General features: G+C 37.3%; 3 protein-coding genes across 4 annotated transcripts; all 3 read right to left on the minus strand.

The window, feature by feature from the left end:
• Positions 1 to 490: 490 nt before the first annotated feature.
• LOC133870509 (T-complex protein 1 subunit beta) lies at positions 491 to 15405 on the minus strand. 2 transcript variants are annotated; one of them, XM_062307668.1, is made up of 12 exons: positions 15245 to 15405; positions 14883 to 14940; positions 14719 to 14775; positions 14462 to 14527; positions 14242 to 14353; positions 13835 to 13963; positions 13477 to 13548; positions 13055 to 13170; positions 12810 to 12886; positions 11978 to 12463; positions 10924 to 11239; positions 491 to 793 (listed from the first exon to the last, which is right to left on the minus strand). In XM_062307668.1, the coding sequence occupies exons 2-12, from the start codon at positions 14886 to 14888 to the stop codon at positions 647 to 649; spliced, it is 1584 nt and encodes a 527-aa protein (XP_062163652.1). In that variant the 5' UTR covers positions 14889 to 14940; positions 15245 to 15405; the 3' UTR covers positions 491 to 646. The 2 variants fall into 2 exon arrangements, with proteins under 2 accessions (XP_062163652.1, XP_062163651.1); XM_062307667.1 differs by lacking the exon at positions 491 to 793 and adding an exon at positions 9171 to 9571 and having other exon boundaries at positions 15245 to 15403.
• On the minus strand, positions 4433 to 7965 carry LOC133871949 (enoyl-CoA hydratase 2, peroxisomal-like). The gene is made up of 11 exons (XM_062309423.1): positions 7773 to 7965; positions 7640 to 7662; positions 7444 to 7549; positions 6992 to 7056; positions 6757 to 6829; positions 6393 to 6432; positions 6009 to 6081; positions 5790 to 5940; positions 5554 to 5624; positions 4811 to 4984; positions 4433 to 4670 (listed from the first exon to the last, which is right to left on the minus strand). Exons 1-11 carry the CDS (start codon positions 7827 to 7829, stop codon positions 4583 to 4585), a joined length of 921 nt encoding a protein of 306 aa, XP_062165407.1. The 5' UTR covers positions 7830 to 7965; the 3' UTR covers positions 4433 to 4582.
• A 1745-nt stretch (positions 15406 to 17150) lies between the features above and the next one.
• LOC133870882 (L-ascorbate oxidase homolog) lies at positions 17151 to 23311 on the minus strand. The gene is made up of 8 exons (XM_062308139.1): positions 22970 to 23311; positions 22772 to 22881; positions 21020 to 21290; positions 19916 to 20018; positions 18670 to 19015; positions 18148 to 18513; positions 17935 to 18013; positions 17151 to 17640 (listed from the first exon to the last, which is right to left on the minus strand). Exons 1-8 carry the CDS (start codon positions 23120 to 23122, stop codon positions 17428 to 17430), a joined length of 1641 nt encoding a protein of 546 aa, XP_062164123.1. The 5' UTR covers positions 23123 to 23311; the 3' UTR covers positions 17151 to 17427.
• Positions 23312 to 24333: the final 1022 nt, after the last annotated feature.

The raw sequence follows: 24333 nt of genomic DNA on the forward strand, positions 1-24333 counted from the left end.
GAGGGCAAACCTACTGCATTCTGTAAGGAGTAGGTGATGACTGCTGGACATTGATGGGGCGGCTGCACACCCACATGGTGCGCCCTCCTCGACCGCAGCAATCAGGACCCAGTGGAGATGCTTACGGAAAGGAGACATCTGCTACATCACTGTTTAGGGAGAAATTAGGGATATGGATGAAAGAATTCTTGAAAATGTGAGTGAGGGCTTCAGTATTTCGGGGACAAATGGGACAATGGAGTTCCATACGGCATTACTACAGTGAAGAAGGGGGAAAATCAGGGGGGATGGGGGAAAGAAGGTCATCGACTGAGACACTGAATTCGTTTCAGTTTTTGCCAAAAGAAGAGTGAGGGCAAAAAAAGAAAAAGGGTAAAATGGGAAAATCCAAGTGCCAGACAGTCGCTTTTGAAATCCTACATTAGTACAGTTTTACTGTAGAGGGGAGGGGGGGTTTGGGGAAAAGATGTTGCCAAACCGGGCCATAGCCTTTCCAACAATTCCCTCAAACCCTGCAAATGAAAAAGACCAAAAAAAAAACCAGGCCGTATTGCAAACCAGTTTTTCCACAATCGTCCCATCCACCAAAGCAATACAGTATTCAAATCACAGATGTCCTTAATTAGCCAAATGATCCACTGGATCTTCACATTCTGTCTTCTCTCTTCCGAGGAGCACAAGTGATGATTTCATCAACTCTGAGAATCATCTCAGCAGCTTCGGTGGCAGAGAGCAATACGGCCTGCTTGACTTTGAATGCTTCAGAGATTCCTAGCTGTACCATATCTCCGACCTGTCATGACATCAATTGCCACCGGGAGTTAAAAAAAGAAGAAGCAACTTCATAGACAAGCAAGCAACAATCAACACCTTTCCAAGCAATCAGAAACGAAAACATAGGCCAAAACCATGGTGTACTAATCACATCAGAAATCGAATATTGTAGATCAGAGGCAATTCCAGAAATCGAATATTGTGGATCTATTACTAGAGAAGTAATTGCTAGAATCTCAATCAGTCTTGGCCTTTGTAATCTTTCATTTAGAAAAAGAGACGAAAAAAGTGGAGTTACAGATCCCTTGCAGCCAATCTCACAATAGATCCTAATGACTATGGCAATGTCCCAACCACCACCACCCCCCCCCCCCCCCAAACAAAAAAAAAATAGAAAAAAAAACCGAGTAGCAAGTAATGAATAGTGCCCCTCGTGAATCAATCAATAGTGAAAAAGAGCCACATCATTAATCATAAGAGAAATAACTAATAAAAATATGGAAAATACTCTACTTTTCAATTTTTATTTTTATTTTTTTCATTTTCAAAATGATTCTCAAGCCTTATATCGACGGCCTATGAGCTGACACATTTTTTTAAATAGTAAATTTCAATTATAATTGACACATTATTTGATAATCAACATTAATTAAGATTTTTAAAGATAATCAAAAGTAGTCAACTACCCCTTAAAGTGGTTTGGCCACTCTGAGAAGGTGGTTAACTACTCATAAAAAGGTTCTGGGAGTAATTCATGATTGAAATGGTTCTATTACTCTCAATCATATTATAGGTAACGGCACGAAAATATTTTGCCTCTGTTCTTTCTTTCTCTTTCTTCTTTTTCTTATTCTTTTTTTTTTTTTTGGAGTTTGATGAGACTCTCTTATTTCTTCATGACTTGACCTTTTTATTCGTTGTTCATTAAACACAAATTGTTGGAATTTTAAGGAGTAGTGCTAAAAATCATACGTTAATTGGGTAAAATAGTTGTGAGATAAAAATATGGTTCCATTAGACTGAAATTACAGTGTTCAACAACGCTTAAATCAACCCTACTAAAAGAAAAAAAATCAAAGAATAATGAATACTATTACATCATCTTGGTAAAATAATGATATAGTATATAGAATTACTTTTTTAAAAATTGCAAGAATCTCCATCCAACACCTCCCTTTCCAATCCCCTATTCTTCTTTTTTCTTTTTTTTCTTTTTTCCATATACTCGGGAAAAAAGTAAACCCAAAAAAGTAAAAATAAAATACAGTTGTTTTCTATGGATAGGACGATAATTTATAACTTTTTTTTTTTTTAATGAATAAAAGCCTTCATAGCCCAAACAAAGAGTCAATACACTCCAGAAAAATCTAGATTCCAGAATTTAGACAAGGACAAGAGCCCCTCGAAAAGAATACCCAAAAGAGCAGATTACACAATCTACAAAATACCACATCAGCAATCAGAAAAAAAAAAAAAAAAAAAAAAAAAAAAAAAAAAAAAACATAATCTGCTACTAACACAAAAACACAACCACACAGACCAGCAACTAAAACAAACACTACTAAATCAAATTCTGCAGATTCCAGGAATGAACAATCCCAATATTGCTCCCCACAATCTTCACTTTCCCTTTAGCCAAGAGTCTACCCCTCACATGCCACTTGATCTTAGCAATAATGCCTTCTTCAGATCGAGGAATGTTTCCATGAAGAAGATCATTCCTATGTCTCCAAAAGTGGTACACAGTAGCCCCAAAACAAAGTTTACAAATAACAGAAAACAAGCTTTTTCCACTAACTTCGGCTTGAAACCACTTCACGGATTGACAACCCAAGAATCGTGCATGAGAGCACGCCAAATTCAGCGACTAAAGCTGCACCTAAAGAACATGTGCTCTTTATTTTCCATGTGACCATGACAAAATAAACAACCACTAGAGCAATTAAAGCCCCACATCATCAGCTTTTCTCTGGTGGTGAGAGCTTCTCCAAATGCCAACCAAAGAATGAAAGAGTGTCTCGGAATAGCTAAGGGGAACCAAACTATGCCATGCCAATCCACAGTAGGGAACTTCACCCTTAACCTTTCCCAAGTTTCAGAGCAAGAAAAAATACCACTTCTGGAATTCCATATAGGAACATTTTCAGACCCAAGATTAACTTCATGTAATCTACTTTGAATCTCCACCAAATTGTCAGATCAGCCATTGGACCAATACCACTCACCATGCCTAATAATAGAGGACAATTTAGGACCAATAGTAGGGACTGCATCATACACTACTTTGGATCTGTAGTTATCTAGAAGGCAACCAACCGGGTGCCATGAATCATACCATAGGAAAATTTTGCAGCCATCACCAACCTTGAAACTGAGAAATTTCTTAGCAATAGGCCTTAGCTTAAGTATCTTCCTCCAACTCCAAGAACTAGTATGGGGAATAGGTATTTGCCAAATACTTTTTCCTCTCAACCACACATTTTCCACCCAAGCCACCCAAATGGATCCGGCTCTAGCAAACAAGTTCCAAATATGAACCAGCATAGAAGCTTGATTCCACACCTCCAATTTTTTGATACCTAAGCCCCATTCCTTCTTAGGAGCACACACCTTGTCCCAAGAAACTTTGGCCTTAACTTTTACATATTTTCCATTCCAACGAAATCTATTAAATTTCTGCTCCAAAAAATGAATGATTTTCTTTGGAAGAATGAAAATTCTGGACCAATACACTCGAAGGCTACAAAAGAACTGAATTGATGAGTTGAAGCCAGCCTGCAAAAGATAAATTCTTGACCAACCAAGGATCGATTCAGCCAGAAATCCTAGCAACTAGACCCTCACAATCTGCAGTTGTCAACCTTTTGGTGATAAGGGAACACCAAGGTATCGAACCACTAGATTTATAACATTCGTGATAAGAATCAAATTCACTAGATTTATTAAAATAACTTTACAATGAAAAACGTTTTATTTTGAAAAAGTTGAGTTTTTTTTTTTATTTTTTATTTTTCCCGACCATATCAAGCACGGGAAGTTTCTCACCACACACTCACCATGATGTTCAATAGAATTAAGTTGTTTGCCCAAAATCTTGTACGTTTTATAAGCTTTAGCCAAAATGAGTTTCATACTTGCGGATGGAATTTCTCATGTGATATTTTGACAGGATCAAAGCTCCTACTTTGAGGGCCCGCAAATGGAGAAGAGGACCCCAGAAATATTAAGCCGAAACGGGCATGCATTGTGGGCCTTATCACCGAGAAGGCCTTATGTGGATGGGCCTTTTAATCCAAGCCCCGTGTATGACTTGGACTTGAGAGGGTTGTAGTTGGATCAATCATATACAAAAAGAGAAATATTACATGTACTTTAAACTTTTACAAAAGAAATCTTATCAACGGATGTGAAGCTTATTCATTTGAGATAATCAAAACAATTAATAAAAAGAAATGCTACGGATACCCTTTGTAAAAGTTTAAGTACATGTAGCATTTTTCACACGAAAATGAAGATTATACAATCAAATCAGTAAGGGCATGAACAGATCAAATACAGACATGATTTGCGTAGCCACTTGTGAAAGAGGATCGGAATTGAACTTTAAACACTAATTTTAAGAGATGAGAAAAACTCATGACAAATGAGTGCCCTCAGATTATCAAAAGCTCTTTCTTGCATACTATTATAAACAACAGTATTAGGCTTTTATCCCGCTCGTATCCCGACAGCAAACTCCAGAACATATTATTTTGACCACATGGAAATAGAATCAAAGGTCTGTATGTTTATTATCCACTAAACTAATTTACAATGCTGAAGTTAAACGATGGACATCCACAGAGCCAGATAGCACAGCCCGGTTTCTTTCTTTCACCTTCACCTGATATATAACCCTGCAGATTTCAACAATGATCTCACTTTCCCATGCATTTAGATAGAAGACTCATAGAAGTTAATATTTGAATCCATGCTGGTTACCAAAAGAGGAAAAAAAAAAATCATGTTCTCATGAATGGCACAAAAAAGGTTCTACCGTAAGTCTTCAAGCCACATTTCAGTGATCAAAGTTTCTCCAGGGTATACATGTAAAAGGAACCGTGCTGATATGCTTTTGACCAAGTTTGGGTCTCCTCGGCAGATACATTTAATGATTGCCCTTACTGCAAACCCGAGTGTGCATAACCCATGCAATATTGGGCGTGAGAATCTACACAAAATGTTAGAACGAAAGAAGTTAGGTAAACACAACACTTCAGGGTTCATTTGGATATTTTGCGTGACCACAAAATGACGGTGAACCACGCTAGAAAGTCATTTCATAAATCCCAATAAAACCCTCAAGTGTACAACAGAAACAGGCTCATTCAAATGCGATGTGGATGCATAATTTCTCCAATCACACTCTTTAATGATCAGGTAGACAAAATTGGATTCGAACAAGCAAATAGTGAACTTAGTTCCTATTGATATAGACCTAATGTCTTTCAATAAGTTATAAATGTAGAACACTAGTTGACTGCGTAAATGGTCCCTGGAGTGGTTGAGACCAACTTCGCAGGTTTGATTCATGTGATTGAAGATTGAAGTCCAGCTAGATTTTCTGGCTAATAAAGATAACAAATATTTCGTTGTTAATTTGCTTTCTTTGAAGTCCAAACCCAGCCAAAAAGACAAAAACAAGATCATAATGGTGAGTGTAAAAACCAGTTCCAAATTGAAAGCAAAACTTGAATAAAAGATCAGTTATGCAATTAAGGGGACTATCGAAGTACCAACCCTGCAATTTTTGCAACCATAGGATCTGAATGCAAAGGATTATAGTCACCAGCGAGCCTATACAGCAATGCCTGCATAACAAAACTAAAATAGCATTATTATATAAATCTCTCTCCACATTCAGAATAATGGATTTGACAAAATTTATAGCATATAAACTAAAACAAAACCAAGGTATTAATAATCAGCCATTATGCAGCTCCAGTTCCAGCAATAATGAAATCAAAGATACATGCCTGAGATGGTTGAGTACAATCTTCAAACACCGTAAATGGTTGACTTTTTGGGATTTCAACAGCTGAAACCTTGTTGGATGAATAGTTTGTGTAGGAATACGGCTGAGATGATTTTGAGAAGCCACCAGCACCCCGCAGAAAAACAGTCATCCTGCAAAGAAATATTCTAGCTGAGTCACTTGCACAGGAGAGTTGACCGGATGTTTAAAGAGAACTTACCGGTTCATGCACAATAATTCACCAGAATCTTTCTCATAGCTTTTTGCCTCGATCTCAAGAATGGCTGCTTTACCTAAACAGAATTAAAACAAGGAAGAAGTCCCTGGATCACTACTTACGAAACCACCACTACATTCTTTAACCAAAATAAAAGAGGGGGGGGGGGGGGGGGGGGAGGAAGAGAGAAGCTACAAAAAGTATCAGCCATTCTCTCAAGCACACCTTTATTTCTCACTTCATATAGAAGAATTCTGATAAACAGCACCGAAGCATATTTAAGATGGCCAACTCCTTATTCATACAAACCACACACACACACACACAAATATATATGTATAACACAGAAACTTGCTAAATTAGTAATGTTTCCGCTAACATACAGACCTTTATCATGCAATCCTGCAAGACTGACTTTATTGTATATCTGCATCAACAATATAGTAACGTACGAAATTCAATATAATCTTAAGGAAACAACCGGAAAAGAAATAACAAGGAAAAAAAACTAATGAAGATTTTACAATTTATAGTAGATAGCTAATAAAAGACAAACTATCAACATTTTGTGTGGACACACTATATAGACCCAACAGGAACGAGAGAGGCTTAATTTCCACCAAATTCTGTATTATACCAAATTCTAGAGTCGGATCACATGGGACCAGACAGAAGGAAGCCAAAAGTACTACACATTCAGGAATATTATGAAGCATCATTAACAGCTTCAAGTCATAGTCAGAAATCATACACAACCACTTGAAGGAAACGGCTTGTGTAATTCGATGTATTGCTGTCCATGCAGTAGAAGACGTGGATTGAATCTGGTAGCAAGGAAAAACCAGAAATGCCCATTAGTTTTCCTCCACGTACCAAAAACGCTAGAAACTGTACAAGGAGAATACTGAATCACTCAAAAAGTTGATTTTACATTCGAAACATGTAAAGCGAAACCTTCCAATGTCTCAGATGCCATTAGTACTTACTGCAAGCCTGGCAGTTCAAAACCAATTGATCCTTGCGAAAATAGAGCAGCAAATGTTGGCAAGACCTACAAAGAAAGATATATATCATAACTATATAATAACCAACAACATGCTAAGTGTCTGTTTGGTTTTAAAAAATAACGATTTCAAAACGCAGTTATTGAAAACGCAATTTTTCAAAATACAATTAAACGTTTGATAAGAGTTCGGCATTTAAAATCACGCGATTTTGAAAATACATATAATTTTTTTAATGGACTCCCAGTAGAAACACTTTTCGCGATTTTGTTTAAAAAAAGACCTGCGAAATCCTGGGCCAAACACACTCTTCATAACTTAGCAACAAAATCAATCTATGATAGTCGTGATAATAACAATAATATATATTCAATTTCATAGGAAAATAACTAGAAAGCACTAGTTTAGTTCAATAGTGGATAAATTAACAATACCTGAACAAATTGTTGCCCATCTTCATGGTAAACATACTTAAGCTCGTCCGCATCAACGGCGTCCCGTGCGCACGCTCCAACGCCCAACGCATAGAGCACTACATCTCTGATCACAAACAAATATACCATTAACATGCCAATCGCAAAGAAATGATAAACATCACAGACGCTTAGAACTGTTACAGTTGAACTTCACCTTTCGGTGTAGGTGAATGTCGTCTGAGGTCCATCGATCCCGCATGTGCAACAAAGTAAAAAGAATATTAAGCAACAAGCAAACAATCTTCAAGAAAACCAAACCAATTAGGAGGGATCGAGAAGAGACATACCTCAGGGAATTTGTACGAACGAACAAGGTCGGGATCAATTTCTGAAGTGTCCGCCATCGGTGGCCGTTAGATGGTGCTTCAGTCCTCCCAACCGCTGCAAAAGCTAAATGTATCCAGATGGAATTTCAGTTTGGATTCCCAAAAACTAATAAGAATAAAAAAGTACTCCTATCGGTTTTGGATAGACAAGTTGACGGAACGACCATCGAGGTGTATTTGTTTTTGCTCTTTTTTTATTTTATTTGCTGGACAGTGTAGGCCGTAAGCTTGTATTTGGGCTTAACATATGCACCGGAGCCAGCCTGGCCTTGGCACTTGCCCCGTGTTGGGCTTAGACTGAAGCTGGGCCGGTGCTGCCCACATAGGGTTATTGATTTGATCGTCAGAAATATTACAATTTTTTATTATAAATTTCTTACAAACGAATTCAGAAAAAAAATAAAAATAAAAAATAAAAAAAATCAGTTCACATAATTGCACTAATTTACAAGAAGCTCTGTAAGGTTTAAAAAACAACTTAAAACTCTACGTGGTAATAAGCATAAATAACAAATAACTGTCTCAAACTTCCATTTGAAATTTTGACCGAAATAGTTATTGAAGATTCGACTACTCCCTTTGGCTAATTTGGGTGGTCCGACCACCTACAAACTTTTCAATATATATATATATTATTCTTTAGTAGAGGGAACACATGTATTATTATTGTTGTTAATGTGGCATTATGACAATTTTTGGTAAAAAAATTAAATGAAAGTTTGGGATGGAAAGTTATTTGTCATTTATGCTTACTACGTAGAATTTTAAACTATTTTTTAAACCCTATGAAGCTTATTGTAAATCGGTACATCACAAGAGAATGATTAAATACATGTGATACTTACAACATCAGCCATTAAATAATTAAATTTAATTTGTATTTGACATAAAAGTATCAAGTGAACTCTCGCATAAGCTCATATAACATTGACCATATTAATCACTACACAATTAAATTTGATAGTGACTGAGATTAACACACCCATGTTTGCCTAACTAGAAAGGGAGAGAGAGTTGATCAGTTCTTAGATTCTAACTCCAACAAAAGGGTCCGCAATTCATACAGAAGAGCAGTCACCTGTTAGGATATTGGGAAAACCGTTTTCAGGCTGGTTTACGGTATCGAAGACAAACCATGGAACAACCAAGGAGAATTACAGCAAGCATTGGAGAGTCTCCTTAGAGAACTTCTGAACTTCGAGAAAGGTTTCTTATCAATTCGCAGGCTTCAAAAGATTCCAACATTTAAGACGGCTAAATCACATTAGTAGAGGCATGCATAACATTGTCTATTAAGATGTTGGATTCTCAAACACAGAACTCAGGAGCCCCATTTCACGGCCCTTCCCAAAATGAGAATTGCATCAAAATTGCACATATAACTGCCATTAGCTTAACAAAGCAACAGAAAGGAGAAATTCACCGACAAAACGAAAACATCCCAGATGATTATAGCCTTTCCAACAATTCCCTCAAACCCTGCAAACGAAAAAGACCAAAAAAAAAACCAGGCCGTATTGCAAACCAGTTTTTCCACAACCGTCCCATCCACCAAAGCAATACAGTATTCAAATCACAGATGTCCTTAATTAGCCAAATGATCCACTGGATCTTCACATTCTGTCTTCTCTCTTCCGAGGAGCACAAGTGATGATTTCATCAACTCTGAGAATCATCTCAGCAGCTTCGGTGGCAGAGAGCAATACGGCCTGCTTGACTTTGAATGCTTCAGAGATTCCTAGTTGTACCATATCTCCGACCTGTCATGACATCAATTGCCACCGGGAGTTAAAAAAAAGAAGAAGCAACTTCATAGATAAGCAAGCAACAATCAATACCTTTCCAAGCAATTAGAAACGAAAACATAGGCCAAAACCATGGTGTACTAATCACATCAGAAATCGAATATTGTAGATCAGAGGGAATTCCAGAAATCGAATATTGTGGATCTATGACTAGAGAAGTAATTGCTAGAATCTCAATCAGTCTCGGCCTTTGTAATCTTTCATTTAGAAAAAGAGACGAAAAAAGTGGAGTTACAGATCCCTTGCAGCCAATCTCACAATATATCCTAATGACTATGGCAATGTCTAGGGGTGTGCATGGGGCGGGGCGGTGCGGGTTTCCGCCTTTTTTGGCCCCGCCCCGCACCTTTGCGGGTTGGAAATTTCCAACCCGCAAACCGCACTTGATAAATACTAACTGTGCGGGGCGGATCACTGCGGGGTGGGTTTGTGCGGGGCGGGGATTGCGGGTATTGCGGGGCGGGGCGGGTATTTGAAGTGGCATTTACGTAATTTTGATTTTATTTTGTAAAAAATAAAAATTCAAACAAAATACTAGTTTTTTAAATAAAAAATTAAATTTATATTTCCATTCAAGAATATTTTTCATGGAATTAGCCTTTTAAACTAAAAGCCCTATTAATTATAAGATAAAATTCTAAGAAACATGATTTCTATTTTCTCCAATCAACAAAGCATAATTGAATAAATGTAAAGAATAAAAAGTTATAATATTTCACTATTCCATGTAATCAATTTTCTTGTCTTTTCCAAAAGTAATGAAAATATTATTTCAAATAACAATACAATAAAAATGTGTACACTTTAACATCCTATGAAATTGAACCATAAAAATTATATTTCTCACACAATGAAATTAAACTATAGAGCTAGTTTTTTTTTTTTTTTTTTTTTCTTCCCCTTTGTGCGGTGCGGGGCGGGGCGGTGCGGGGACCCGCGTTTTTTAAAAGGCTAAACCCGCAACCCGCCCCGCCCCGCATAAATTTCTCAAATTAAGATCCTAACCCGCAAAAAAATTCGAAAACCCGGTCCTCTGCGGGGCGGGGTGGGGCGGGTGCTGCGGGGCGGGGCGGGGATTGCGGGTTTTGCACACCCCTAGCAATGTCCCAACCACCCCCCCCCCCCCCCCCCCAAACAAAAAAAAAATAGAAAAAAAAAACCCTGAGTAGCAAGTAATGAATAGTTCCCCTCGTGAATCAATCAATAGTGCATAATGTACGTGACTTTCCAAGCTAGACCATATTAAAACGTCATACCAGATAGGCACAACACACAATCCAACAAAAATTTCCATTTTAGATACTCACAGATCCAGAGATGACATCAATCCCAGCAGTGCATCCCTCCTTCTGGTGCTCTGCACGGAGCTGAGCAACCAACTCAGCACTGTCCAAACCAGCATTGTCAGCGATGGTTGTTGGAATGGCCACAAGTGCCCGTGAAAAAGCTTCAATAGCATGAGACCTCTTCCCAGGAGTCTTCCGTGCCAGCTCATCCACATCCTTTGCCATCACCATCTCAGGCCACCCACCTCCAAGCAAAACCCTACTGTCATTGACAGTCTGAGACAGCACACACAAGGCATCATGCAGTGACCTTTCAGCCTCGTCAAGCACATGGTGGCTGCAAAACAGTTTATAACGATACAGGATATATTATTCATAAACTAAATCAAAAGAACAGCAGTCTCAGGCTCTCAGCAACTATGTCAAAACAAAATTTAATCTATAATACGCCAAAGAAAAACATAATAACAAGGTTGATGGAGAAAACAATCGTGTGAATGCTAGACTACCTTCTTCTTTTTTTAAGTAAATTTAGTCTTGTTGAAAATGCTAGACTACCAATACCAAGACTGGAACTCGGTCAGGATAAAAGAAGATCTACCAATACAGAAGAACAGTGTATATCTGCCTCACAAACCATTAAGCTAAGCAAAGAATAGCTAGACCAGTGGCACACACTAATAGAAGCATGCATGCATTCTATTCGCTTCATGGTGAAGTCATGGGAAAACATGACCCAACTTCAAGTGCAACTACTTGCAGCTTAAATCCCTTATACTGAACACCCATTTCCTGGTAGCTCTGCCAGAATTGAATACGCAACATGCCGCTTTAATGAAGGGGTTTCTTGAAAGTTTATGGTTTGAACTTTGATAATAAAGTTCCAGACTTAAATAACGGAGTAGGTAAATGAATGCTGAAATATTTGTACAATAACTCAAACCAGTGACTGAAGTATTGCATTCCATATAATGTGCATGTCTCATCACAGCAACATGCACAGAAACACCAAAACAAAATTTTGACGACATAGCCGCATAATCAAAATGTAAACTATGTAATTCAAATAACATACCTTGCACCTCTAAGTACTATTGTGCACGCCTGACCCAATTCAACACCAGAAAAGTGGATCAACTTGTCCTCGCCAATCATGATTTCCTCAATGAGCTTGCAATGCCCAAGCTTGACTGATTCTGGATTGTCGAAAGTTGATGCAATTTCACCACCAGTAACTAAAGCAAGGCGCTCAATGCCATCAAAATCTGCATGCTCAATCGCGAGTATACCCGCATCTGCAAAGAGTTCTTCAGGAAAATTGTAAATTAACTGTCTGTTGACAAAGCAGTTTATGCCATGAGCTATAATCTTTTGCACTTTTTCTCTCATCTTTTCCTTCTCAGCCACTTCAATCTCGGCAACCTTGGCCATTGAATCAACACGGACACGAGCCCCATAGATCTTCACTTTATCTGTGTCCATCGCAGTGTTTGCCACCAAAATCTTTGCATTTTCTATGCGTTTCGGTTGTCCAATACCAATTTTCTTGTCAAGAATAAACCTGAAAAAACATACAACTCCCGTTCAGAACAAACATTTCATGGGAAAACCTACAACGTAGCATCAAGAAGAAATGATAAAGGGAAGTAACTCATCCCCTTTAAAGTGGCAGAACGTATCATTAGTTGATTAACAAGAGAAAAATGGATTCTAACATAAAGTGTAGCAACTTCCCATAAAAAAGATATTTGCAGAACTTCTACATCACTTAAAGGTATATAAAACCCTGTGTTAGCCTTAAAATAAGGAAACTTATGCCAATTGCCTAGCAAAGGCAAAAGATGCCTATTTATCTCAGCACATGCTATAATTACAATATGAGAAGCTTGCAAGTTTAGATGCCTCACCCTTCATCTAAAAAGGAATCCTTTAGTGATCCTCCAGGCTTCTTAATAATTTGGATGGACTCTAAGTTTGTGCTACCCTGCCATTTCCAACAGCAATATCAGAAAGAATAATAAAAAATAGAAAGACAAAGCCACCATATTATGTGACCAGATAGTCAAAAGAACTCAACAAGGATAACTTAAAAAAAGGATGACTTGGATCACAAACTTAGAGCTATTCCCTACAACATAAGCCTCATAATTACCTTTAGCCTCATAACAGCATCTACAGCAAGTTTCGCAAAATGTTCCTTATCCTGAGAGAGAATCTTGGAACTCAAAGTAGTCATTGCTATCTTCATCAAGTCTGACTTGAATTTCTCTGCATAATCCAGTATGGAAATGTATTAAGCATACAATTATGCACAGAAGGGTGCAGAAACGTAAGGCCTGGTCACACAAGTTAGAAGTTCTAGTCCCTGTTTAAAGCGCCATATTTATACATCTAGCTTAGTCTGTAAGTAACCATCCTCGTCCAGAACAGTTCATATTATCAAAAAGTTCCCAATAAAAACAAAAAGTTGATTCAAGGAAACAGGATAACTAATACAGCAGTTGCCACAATAAAGGAACCATTGAAGGTAAAACAAAATGGTATAAGAAGTGTACATAGAACAATAAAAAGTACCTGCATCCTCTTTATTATCCATGACTTTCAGCAACAAAGCATTGCGTGCACATTCTGCTGCCATTCGGTAACCTAAATAAGAAAATACATTATTAGAAACTCTGGTACCGGACATATTTATTATGATAAGAACAAATGAAGAAATGGAAAAATGTATGCAAAAGGGTTCAATATAGAAACAGAAGTTGAGACAAAAGAGAACGATTGATCAGCTTGGCAGCATTTCTTTCACAGCTAGCAGCAGAGTGAAGTAACTTCCAAAATATTCTCCGAATATAACATTTTTACACTTATGAAAAAAATCAGCTGGAAAGCAAGTTAGACTATAGAATGAGGGCATGCCTCAATTGGCCCAGACCTGATATGATTGTCATTGGGTGTATCTTTGCTGCAACAAGCTTTTCCGCCTCCCTTAAGAGTTCCCCAGCCAAAACAACAACAGAAGTTGTCCCATCACCAACTTCATCATCTTGAACTTTTGAAATGTCTAGAGGCTTGAATTAAGGATGACCAACGAGTGATATCTTAATCAATAAACTCCCACTTGTCACATTACCATATTCAATGTAGACAAGGTAAATCACACTAGTAAAAGTTCCATCAACAGATACTTGTACAAAACACACCATTTGCTCAAACAAAGATCTTTATCAAACACATAAAAGATTATTTATCATAACCTAAAAAAAAAAAAAAAAAAAAAAAATTCCGAACCATGACAATCACAAGCCATGTCATCTAGCAAAAGAACAAATGCAAGGATACCAACAAGAACTTTAGCAGCTGGGTTGTCAATATGAAGGGACTTCAAAATCGTGGCACCATCATTTGTAACGGTGACTTCACGTCCCCTACCAGTTGATTGCAAAATTTTATCCTGAAAAATACAAATCAACAAGCAGGCCATAAATTAAAAACTGAGCTAATGGCCTAAAAGAACAGCATCATCTCATTTGACAAAACACTCAAGTATGAAAAAATTTACCATGCCCTTTGGCCCCAAGGTTGTCTTGACCAAGTCGGCAACCGCCATTGCACCAATAAATGATGCCTAAATACAAAAAGAAATCAATTTAGACATTTTGTTCATATTGAACACATCAAACAAAAGACAGATTCACATGGTTCAGAGTACAAAAACGTTTATCCAAATTTACCCAAGTAAATTTAAACACATAAACCAATATTATAGCTCCAAAAAAAAAAGAAGGTGAACACCTATCACTTTCCCATTCTACTCACCATTCTGGCACGCTCCCCCTTTTCTTCACTAGCTTCATCTTTAAAAATTCTGTCGAGCTACAAACATTGGCCAAGCAAGTCAAAGATATTGAAAACAAACAATAATACCAAAATCATAACTAAAAAAAAACATTAGTTTAACGAGTTAGCAGCATTTAACATACCGCCATGGAAAGGGCTGTAAATGATGTTAGCTGGAACCGAAATGCTCAAGTAATTTATCTGAAACAAGATTAACACAATTAATCGGCACTTGAACACTTTGCAAACAAGCATACAATTTTTCATATGATAATATATGATGATTTTCAGCATTTTCTTTTTCTTTCTTTCATTTTCTCAAGAAACAAACAAACGAAAAAGGACCAAAGAAAGTTCTCCTCAAACCACACTACTATTATGGATTTAAGAGTGAGATTAGCAGTTAAAGCTTGTTTTCGATGCTGCAAATAGAAACGAAAAACGAACTAAAAACCCTAACTTTCAGAAAACCCAACGAAACCCTAAAGTTGAGTCACGCCATTACCTGATCTCGAAGAATAGCGAAGGTTGGAGAGGACTCGATCCCGCCGAAACTAAGTACGGCGTCGCACGGGGATTCTCTCTAGTAAAGACTAACAAGCACTAGGTTCTATGGGGTTCTGGTGGTAAAATAGTCTTGAATCTTGATGGACTCTACGTTAATCTTCGCTCCGTTGCTCCACTTCCAATCTCTGGGCCATCTGATAAAAAATAACCGCACAAATAACCGTGTGATTGCTGTGGGCTAGACAAGCGCAAGGTGGGCCGAGAAGTATGTTATCTGAGCTCTTCTCGCCAATTTCCCCTTAAATGGGCCTACTTATTTTATTTTATTTTATTTCCAAGGATTTCCCTTTTTTTTTTCTTTTTTTTTTTTTAAAGAAATGTTAGAGGTACTAAATCTTTCACCAATAAATGAGTATTAAAATGACGTGGAACTTATTCATTGGTACCCATAGCATTTATTTTTATTAATTGTTTTGATCATCTCCAATTAATAAGCTCCACATCATCTTGGTATCATCTATTGGTAAATGATTTAATACACCTAGCAATTCTCTTTTCCTTTTAACTTTTCCTCTAGACGTTAATATTATTTTTAGCCTAACGCTATATACTATGTTATTATTCCACCACTATTTCATTTTCAATTTACCTTTGGATCAACTTTTGTTAAACAAACAATCAATGGTAGATTGACAATGCAACGTTAGCATATTGAAATAGTGGTGGGATATTGGATGGTATCTAGCATTATACTTATTATTTTTAACTTCCTTTCTCCAAGCTTTCGCTTTTTTCAACCTGATATATTAATTAAAAATTTAAATTTACTTTTTGATCGATTTAAGTTTTTGAGTGAATTTGTAATTTAACAAAGTATTAGAGAAAAAGTCTTTGAACCCTGCCTCTACAATTTATCTATCATTTTAGTTAAAATATTTCATGTGTTAAGTCTTACTTATTTAAAATAAATTTGAGCTAACACATGAAATAAACCGTTAATATATTAAATTTATTATTTCTTATCAACTTAAATTTTTAAGATAATTGGGGATTTAACAATTTTTAAATGCCATCAAATAAGCCTTCAATCTAACAAAAATCAAATGACTAAAAACAAAATTTCCTGTTTTGCTGTCTAATGTCAATTGGATGAGAAGGCTACATAGTACCAAGTTTTGGGAAAATGATTTTCTTAATTTCAAATAAAAATAGGGAGTAGCCATTTGATGGTTGGAATTTATTTATTTATCTTGGCATCTAACGGTGTATCATTTTACAATTTTAAATGACGTAACAACATATTCATTACGTGATATAATGTATACTGTTAAATGCAACAAAATAAAACATTGGTCATAAAATGTTTCATCACTATTTTACTTGAAATGGAAATGATCTAGTTCCCAAGTTTTGTCACATTCTAACAACTTAACCGGGTGGTTTAAAAAAACAACATTTTACCTTTTCATATCGATTGTTGGAATACATATATGGCGTGATTGGTTAAGCTTAAAAATATAATTACAAAATAAGTGATTGATATAACTAAACCAAAATTCACGAGGTTAAAATTTGAAATTAAAATCGTGTTCCAATATGAGAATCGGTGAGGTTATTTGTAATGAACTAAATATAACAAATATTTTGCTTAGTTTTTATACTTCATTATTTACATCATATTTGTGTTAGAATATTAATTAAATAATCAAATTTACAATTTTGTATGATCTTAAAGTTTTAAGACAAGTGGTGATTTAATACGACATCAGAATATAAGTCTTGAGTTCAAATATTAATTTTACGTATTAAGCCTCATTTGTTAAGAAAAAATATTTCCTATCAATTTAAACTTTTAGGAGATTTAACAATCCAAAGGTAGGAACAAATTATGAAAAAACTAGAAAGGCAACAAGAGAATTGTCTCACTTAATATAATTATAATGTTGGAATGAAAATTGAATGAGAACAAAGGGGATACAGTACTTCTAGAAAAGAATGTGACCTTGAGCTAAGGTCATTTAGAGTCCTAATTACACTTTTGCATTATCACATTAAATAACCCAATAATAATAATAATAATAATAATATTGCAAGCAACACCGTACTCTTACTCCAACTAAAGGTAGACGGGCCATCCCTTCCCAACTGCATGTGGATCCTTCTATTGTTAGCTCAACTAGCTCAGAGGGGTCGTGTGTGTCGGCCCTGAGCCCTACCACAAAGAAGTGCATTCTTTGGAATGGGGAATTCATCCCTAAGTGAAGTTGATGTAGTATAAACCCGTAAATAAAATTGTTGTCCCAAATACTGTCGTGCCCAGAACTCAGATCTCAAGTTCCACATTCCTACATTATCGAGCGCCAAGTATATAGCTGTCCATGACTTGGGATATACCTGCAATCACAAAGCAACAAACATTATTATATTAATTTTTCTCTCCTCCTTGTTGGCGCCACTCCCAACCACTAAATTGCATGTCGGTTGTGGTCGTGATGGCTCATTGGAGGTGGTCGCAACCATCTCAAATGGCTCCAAGGATGCTTTGACCATCCAAAAGTTTGGTTGGAGTGACCGAGCATCCTAAGAAAGAGGTTTAACATATTTTTTTTAAGCTGACGCGACACGGCCACTCAAGAGAATGTGGCTCTCTGGCTACATTTTCCAAGCAAAAATGGTGCTGAACCTCACCTGAGTGGTGCAACGTGCAACTGCATCTCGGAGATTGTACTGATTTCTACTAGCTGAAGTCCACTGTCCTCCATCCATACTGCATTACGAAGTTTTTGGATATTAATCAATGCAAGAAAAAGGCAAGAAATGATTCGCAAATCAACCTCATGAAGCATACACAAAAGATAAGACCATATAACACAAAAACTCAAGCATGGATAGTGAGCTTACCCAACAACCCAGAAAGAGTAGCCATCAAGGTGCCAGCTCTGAATCAAATCCTCTGGGTTTTCAAACACAATCTCAATGAACGCTCTGTAGTCAGCATTCATCACAGATGTGTCAAGGTAGATTCCACCACCAGTAGGGTTGTCAGATATACTCCCAACGCGGTAAACTCCTCCAATTTGGAAGTAATCGGCAAGCTTTAGGGGCGTGTCTGCTGGGGTAAATGATACACTGTTAACTGCGTATCTTTGCTTGCCGTTGACCTGACCAGCGGAATTTTGTAGCCTGATAGTTCTGGTCGTGTTAATGAGGCCATAGTGGTATGAGCCTTGTGGGTTCGGCCTTGGTCCACTTGCAGTAAGATTAGTCCTGGAATTTATGTGTTCGTTAGGTTCATATACATGAAAAGCAAATAGTTTGTGACAATTTGCTTGGAGGAAAAAATAATAATTTGTGCTCTTTTGTACTCTTAAAGAGGGTAATCAAAGTGATATGATAAACGTTTTTCTTAAGTCATTACAGTACCTGATAGAGCGGGCCTGGTTCAGAGACCAGTCAATCTGGATGGTAGGTCCACCGGGGGGTGGGCCTGAGACTTGGCCGGCGGAGTTGCTGTAATGAAGAACACCAGTGGTGGTGAGGATTTGAGATGTGAATCGAGAGGAAACCACAACATAATAGTCATGTGCAGGCTGATCCGCCGTAACTAGAACGGAGTAAGATTGGCCAGCATGAACGTCAAGCGAGGAGTAAGTAGTCTGAAGGGTGTGAGTTCCTTCTACTTCCACCAACTTCAACGTGTGGCCTTGAATGCGGAAATTGAGGGAATTTTGCAACCCAACATTTGAAATTCTAAGCCTGTAAGTTTTTCCTGTAAATAGAGATCATAGCAGAATGTATGGTCAGGCGTGAATAGGGTTTAATGGATCTCTAATGAGCCAAAATAAATTTTCATCAAAGAAAACTTATTATATTAATTTGGTGCAAGCGTTGTTGATCAATTGTTGGAATTTTTTTTTTTTTAATTAAAAAAAAAAAAAATTGGGTAAGTTGTTGGATCAAATAAAATGAAGGTGATTTAGGACATTCTGAATGCAAAAGTATCAATGGGCTTGTTTGGCAACACTTTTTAAGCGAACTTTATTTTTATTTTTTAATAAAAAAAAAATTAACAAACAACTCAAAACACAAACACTCACAAACTACTTCCACGGTTCCACCTTTATATCATATTACCCTCCCAAAAAAAAAGTCTAAATATTTTTACCAAACAAACCCTCCAAATCAAGTCCATGAAAAAAATCCTAATCTAACTATAATTGCAAAATCTGGCATAGATTTACCCAAGCCTTGCACAGTATGGCTTTGGTTTGTGTCAAATGCAAGTTGAGAGTGTCACGCATCTTTAATTACTTAAATAAAACCGGGATGTGTTTGTTGCACAACCCACTTACACAACCCAAAACACATTGGTGGGACCTGTGGTCCCAACATGCATGAGTCCCACCGTTATGTCTTGGGTTATGTAAGAGTTGTATATATGAATTGTGCAAGAATCATTTTCTTTTAAAACCCTAACTTGCCTCCCGTGTGCACATATCGCAGAATGCAAGTCTTACCAAGTCCAAAGAGCATGTCCCAAATTTTTTTTTTTATTTTTTTTTCTACAAAAGGGCAAATAAATGCAATTGGACAAAGGTAGAAAATGAAATAGTGAAGCAGAAATTTCCCATATATGACAAGATTTGGTAGATTTGGAATGAGATGGTACCTTGTTCCACGTTGAAATAGGCACCACCAGGCCCGCGACCGTTGATAAGAATTCCATCAGGAAAAGGCAGCTTCTTACCGCGATCCAGAATAGCCGTCAAGTTCTGCATGAATAAACATGCACAAATCCATCAATAAACGAACAAGATTGGGCTTCTATTGCAAAATGATAATATATACGTGCTGGTCCTGAACGTGGCCAACAAGTTGGACATATATGGAACGGAACTACACGTTCTATGAGGCCCCGCTTGAACATTCCCATTTCCAAAAGAGTACCATTTTGGTCTTTTTCACCTAGGGAGACAGCATGTGTGAGATTGTGACCCACAAAACATGGATCGGAATTGGGTCTGGATTGCACCTGTTCGATGAAGCTTCTCTCAACTGCCGGTCAATTAGAGACAGACAGTTGCAAAAGATAATCAATTGCTAGAAATTCCGGTCCACAAAACATGGGCTCTTACAGGAAGCAAGTAGCAAGCCATGTCATAGTGGGCTAGACATTTATGAAAAGTAGCATGTAAATATGGTCCAAAATAAAGAGCTTAGTCATTAATAGGTTCGCATACCAACTTGTGATTTATAAAAAGAAAAAGAAAAAAAGAAAAAAGAAAGAGAAACTTATCAAAATAAAAGGCTATCAGTGAATAATTTTCAAGCATATATGGTCAAGAGGTTAAAACTCATCCCTGTATGTTCTATGATATTTTGAACAAAAAATCAATAGTGGGTCATTCTGTATTGCGACTGCCTATCCTGAGCTGTTTTTCCAACAAGAAGGGTCCGGAAAACAGCTGGCAAGTGCAGAAGTATGACTAAAAAGTCAAAATGTTTATCATTCATGGTCACAATCCCAGCAAATCGCCCGCCCCATGTGGCTGATCGCATTAAAGCCTCCTAATAAAAAATGCCGTCATTTCATTATAATAGTTTAGCACATTTTTTATTTAAAAAAAAAAAAATGGGTCGGACTAATTTCTCTCAATTCTGTTTCTTAAAATGACTATATTTTTAAAGCACATGATATTTACAAGTATTTTTAATAAATTATGTATTGCGAATAAATTATCTTTTGATTTTTTGTAAGGAAGAAGCCAATTACCGTGTGATTAGCCTTGTACCAATCTCCAATGAGAACAGTGTAATCACCAGCGGGATCTGGGAAGGGGACAGGAATCCTTGGCCTGCTAAGGATCCTGATTCCCCCAAAACCACCGGCAGCCTTGTGGAATTTAAGAGAAGGGAAGTAGTAAAAGCTCCCAATCTGATCCTTCACTTGGAGAATGTATGTGAAGTTCTTCCCTGGGGGAATTGGGCATGTTGTTCCATACACGCCATCCTCAAACGAGTTCCTCCTATTTTGAATCCCGTTCCTATATTTTCCACCAACAAAAACAGAAATAAATTTACAATTATAACCAAGAAAACGATCATTTCTTTTGCAAATCACTAACTATTATTCTTACAATAATGAATGCGGCAACACAAAAAAGGAGTATATTTTTTGCGTGCATTCAAAGTTAACTTTTTGCACATGCCCAAGTTCAATGAGCACTGATTTTTCATGTGCAGGGTAATGAATGGGGCCGGTTGCTTCCCAATCATGCGTGATTGCCTTGGGAATTTGGCCTAAGATGACCTATAAAAGAAAATAACTAATCAACATTAAAGGGGAAAAGGTCTTTGTCTGATTGTCTCACTCTTTTGAGTGACATTTCCCGAGCTTTTTTTTTTTTTTTTTTTTTTTTAAAAGTAGGTAGTGTAAAATTACAAGAAATTAAATTCGAAGAGAAGGGAGAGGTAGCGGTAGAGGGAGTGGGAGCCCAATATCAAACGGATCAGGATTTTTTATAATTATATATTTAAATTTGAGAGAATTCGGACTGGTGATTGTGAGAAATTACTTATGAGACTACCTAACCGAATAAATAGTTAGACAACTCAATTTTTATTGGGTCAGATGTGTCTTATAACTGGTCTCTCACAATCACATGCTTAAATTCTCTCAAATTCGAGCAAATAATTGTAGAAATCTTAATCCACATCAAACGCCCCAAACCAACAGTGTCAAAGAAAACATAAAATATATTAAATCAACACTTGTTCTAAAAGTTGAAGCGGTAAAAAGTTGTAAATTTAATCATTTAATTCTTATTTTAACACTCACATTGTGTTAATCATCACTTGTTCTAAAATTTTAAGCCGATAAAAAGTGATAACTTTAATAATTTAATTAATATTTAAAAAACAAAACCAAAAAATAGTAAAAAATTAATTGGAGCTTCCTTCACAGCTTAACCCATAGATCGACAAAGGTCAGAGACTCAAAATCCCTTCCTCGAGTCGGTGGTCTATCCTAAAAGTCCTCTAGTGGAAGACAGCTAAATATAGAATAGAACCGACCACAAAATTGTGTAGTCTAAATAAAGTAGGTTTATGAACATTTAAATGTTTCCGATTAATCCGCTCATCTATTCCCGTCAGTCAAGCATAAACGTGTCGCTTTCTGTTTATAGAAACCTCAGTGCTAAGCTAATGTTTATAACCTCCAGTAACAAACTGTGTCACGGGGTTTTACCGTTTTAAGTACCGCTCCGATGAAGCTAACACATGAAAAATAATGATCTGATCCGACCAAAGTAGCCAGATCTAAACTAAATAAATGTCCAGCACATGAGCAAATTTGTCTCTTAATATAAAAATATATATATATATATGCCATTACAGTAGGACAAAGAATTAAAATGTACCCTTAAGGTGACTTGGGCAGATTTGTCTTTTTACGAAGGGCGCGCAAATCACTGAACGTGATATTTTCTACTTTAGAGAGAGAGAGAGAAGGGGGGATGTGTACCAGGAAAGGAGGAAGGGCTCGTCCAAGCTGTTAAACACGTTGATAATGAGGTTGTCATTGGTGACGGAGTGAATATCCGGGCCAGGGAATTGGCCGTTGATGAGTATTCCCTACAACGGCATTAGTGTAATTTTTTGATTAGATCGAAGAGGATGATGAAAATTGAACCAAAATCTGATCAGATCTGAATTTACAAACCTGCTGGCGAAGACCGAGTGGGTATATGTCACCGTAAGTGACATTCCAGTCGAAGAACCTGTAGGGATCTTCAGCCCCAACGAATGCAAAGAGAGAAACGGCGAGACATAGCAGGACAGTAAGAGCAGCTCCTGCCGCGAAGTTTAGCGGCATTTTCCAACGAGAGAGTTGAAGACTAGGTTGGGCTCCGTCTTGTGTATTATAGTTGGGAGAGTGTGAAAGAGACTTGAAGGAGTTTTAAAGAAGAAGTGATGAATGATGATGAGGCAAGGAGATGATGAGAGAGATGGCGCTTATTTAAGTGCGGTACAGAGGTGGTGGTGATGCGTAGCCGTAAAGATCGAAAGGGAGGGAAAATAAATAGATGGGAAAATGGAAATGAAAAATGTATTTGGGGGGGGGGGGGGGGGGGGGGGGGGGTGTCGGTGGTGGGGTCCAGCATACTGGAATGGTTTCACATTTGAACCGTGCCTCTATGCGTGTCTCCCACATCTCACATGGGTTTTTGACGTTTTGTTTTGGGTTTTGCAACTGAGAGGGGGTGCTTTTGTTTGGACGCGAAAGTTCCAGACTTGACTCTTGAGTCGTTGAGTGCATGTGACGAGTTTTAACACGCACGGCCCTCACTTTGTTACAGAATTCACTTTTATTCCTGTCCAATTCAATGTTTGTTGTGCTCAAATAGTAAATACACACCTTTTTCTTTTTCTTTTTCTTTTTTTCTTTTCTTTTCTTTTCTTTTCTTTTTGTATGGGAGTGAATAGTATTATTAGATTCAAAATTTTATCGTAATTCATGGATAAGGTATTTTGGTTTCCTGGTAATACAGATTTTCTTTTATATTTCCCATTATTTCCAAGATTCAAATGAAGGGTTAGAAACTACTTCTCTCCGGTTGAGAAAACTCCCCCTCCCTCGTGAGGCTTTCCACCGCTTCTAGTGGGTTTTTCGGGGGAGGAGGCCTTCCTCCATTCTCTTTCTTTTATTTTTTTATTTTTCATCTACTGTTTTTGTGTTGTTCCTCCCTCTATGACATTGCCGCCCATCCAGCCTTTCTCCTCCGCACCTCCACCACTATCAATCTATGCCATCATCCTGGTCCTTCGTTCATCATCGTCTCTTCCACGGCATAGCATAACCCAGCCCAGCATCACCTCATTCTTCCAAGCCAGATATGCTCATTTCTGCCACTCCCGTCTTCACACACTCCATCCTGCATCCTTCCTCAACCTCTCTGCTTTCTACCGCCAATCGTTGTGCTGCTGCCTAATGTCAACATGCTCAGCAGCATTATGGGTTATTGCCTCTAAGTTCTTATGTGATTTTATCTTTTAATATAAACTTTTGTAACTGAATTTGTGTTA

Source organism: Alnus glutinosa, chromosome 6, assembly GCF_958979055.1.
Source record: "Alnus glutinosa chromosome 6, dhAlnGlut1.1, whole genome shotgun sequence".
NCBI classification, from domain to species: Eukaryota; Viridiplantae; Streptophyta; class Magnoliopsida; order Fagales; family Betulaceae; genus Alnus; species Alnus glutinosa.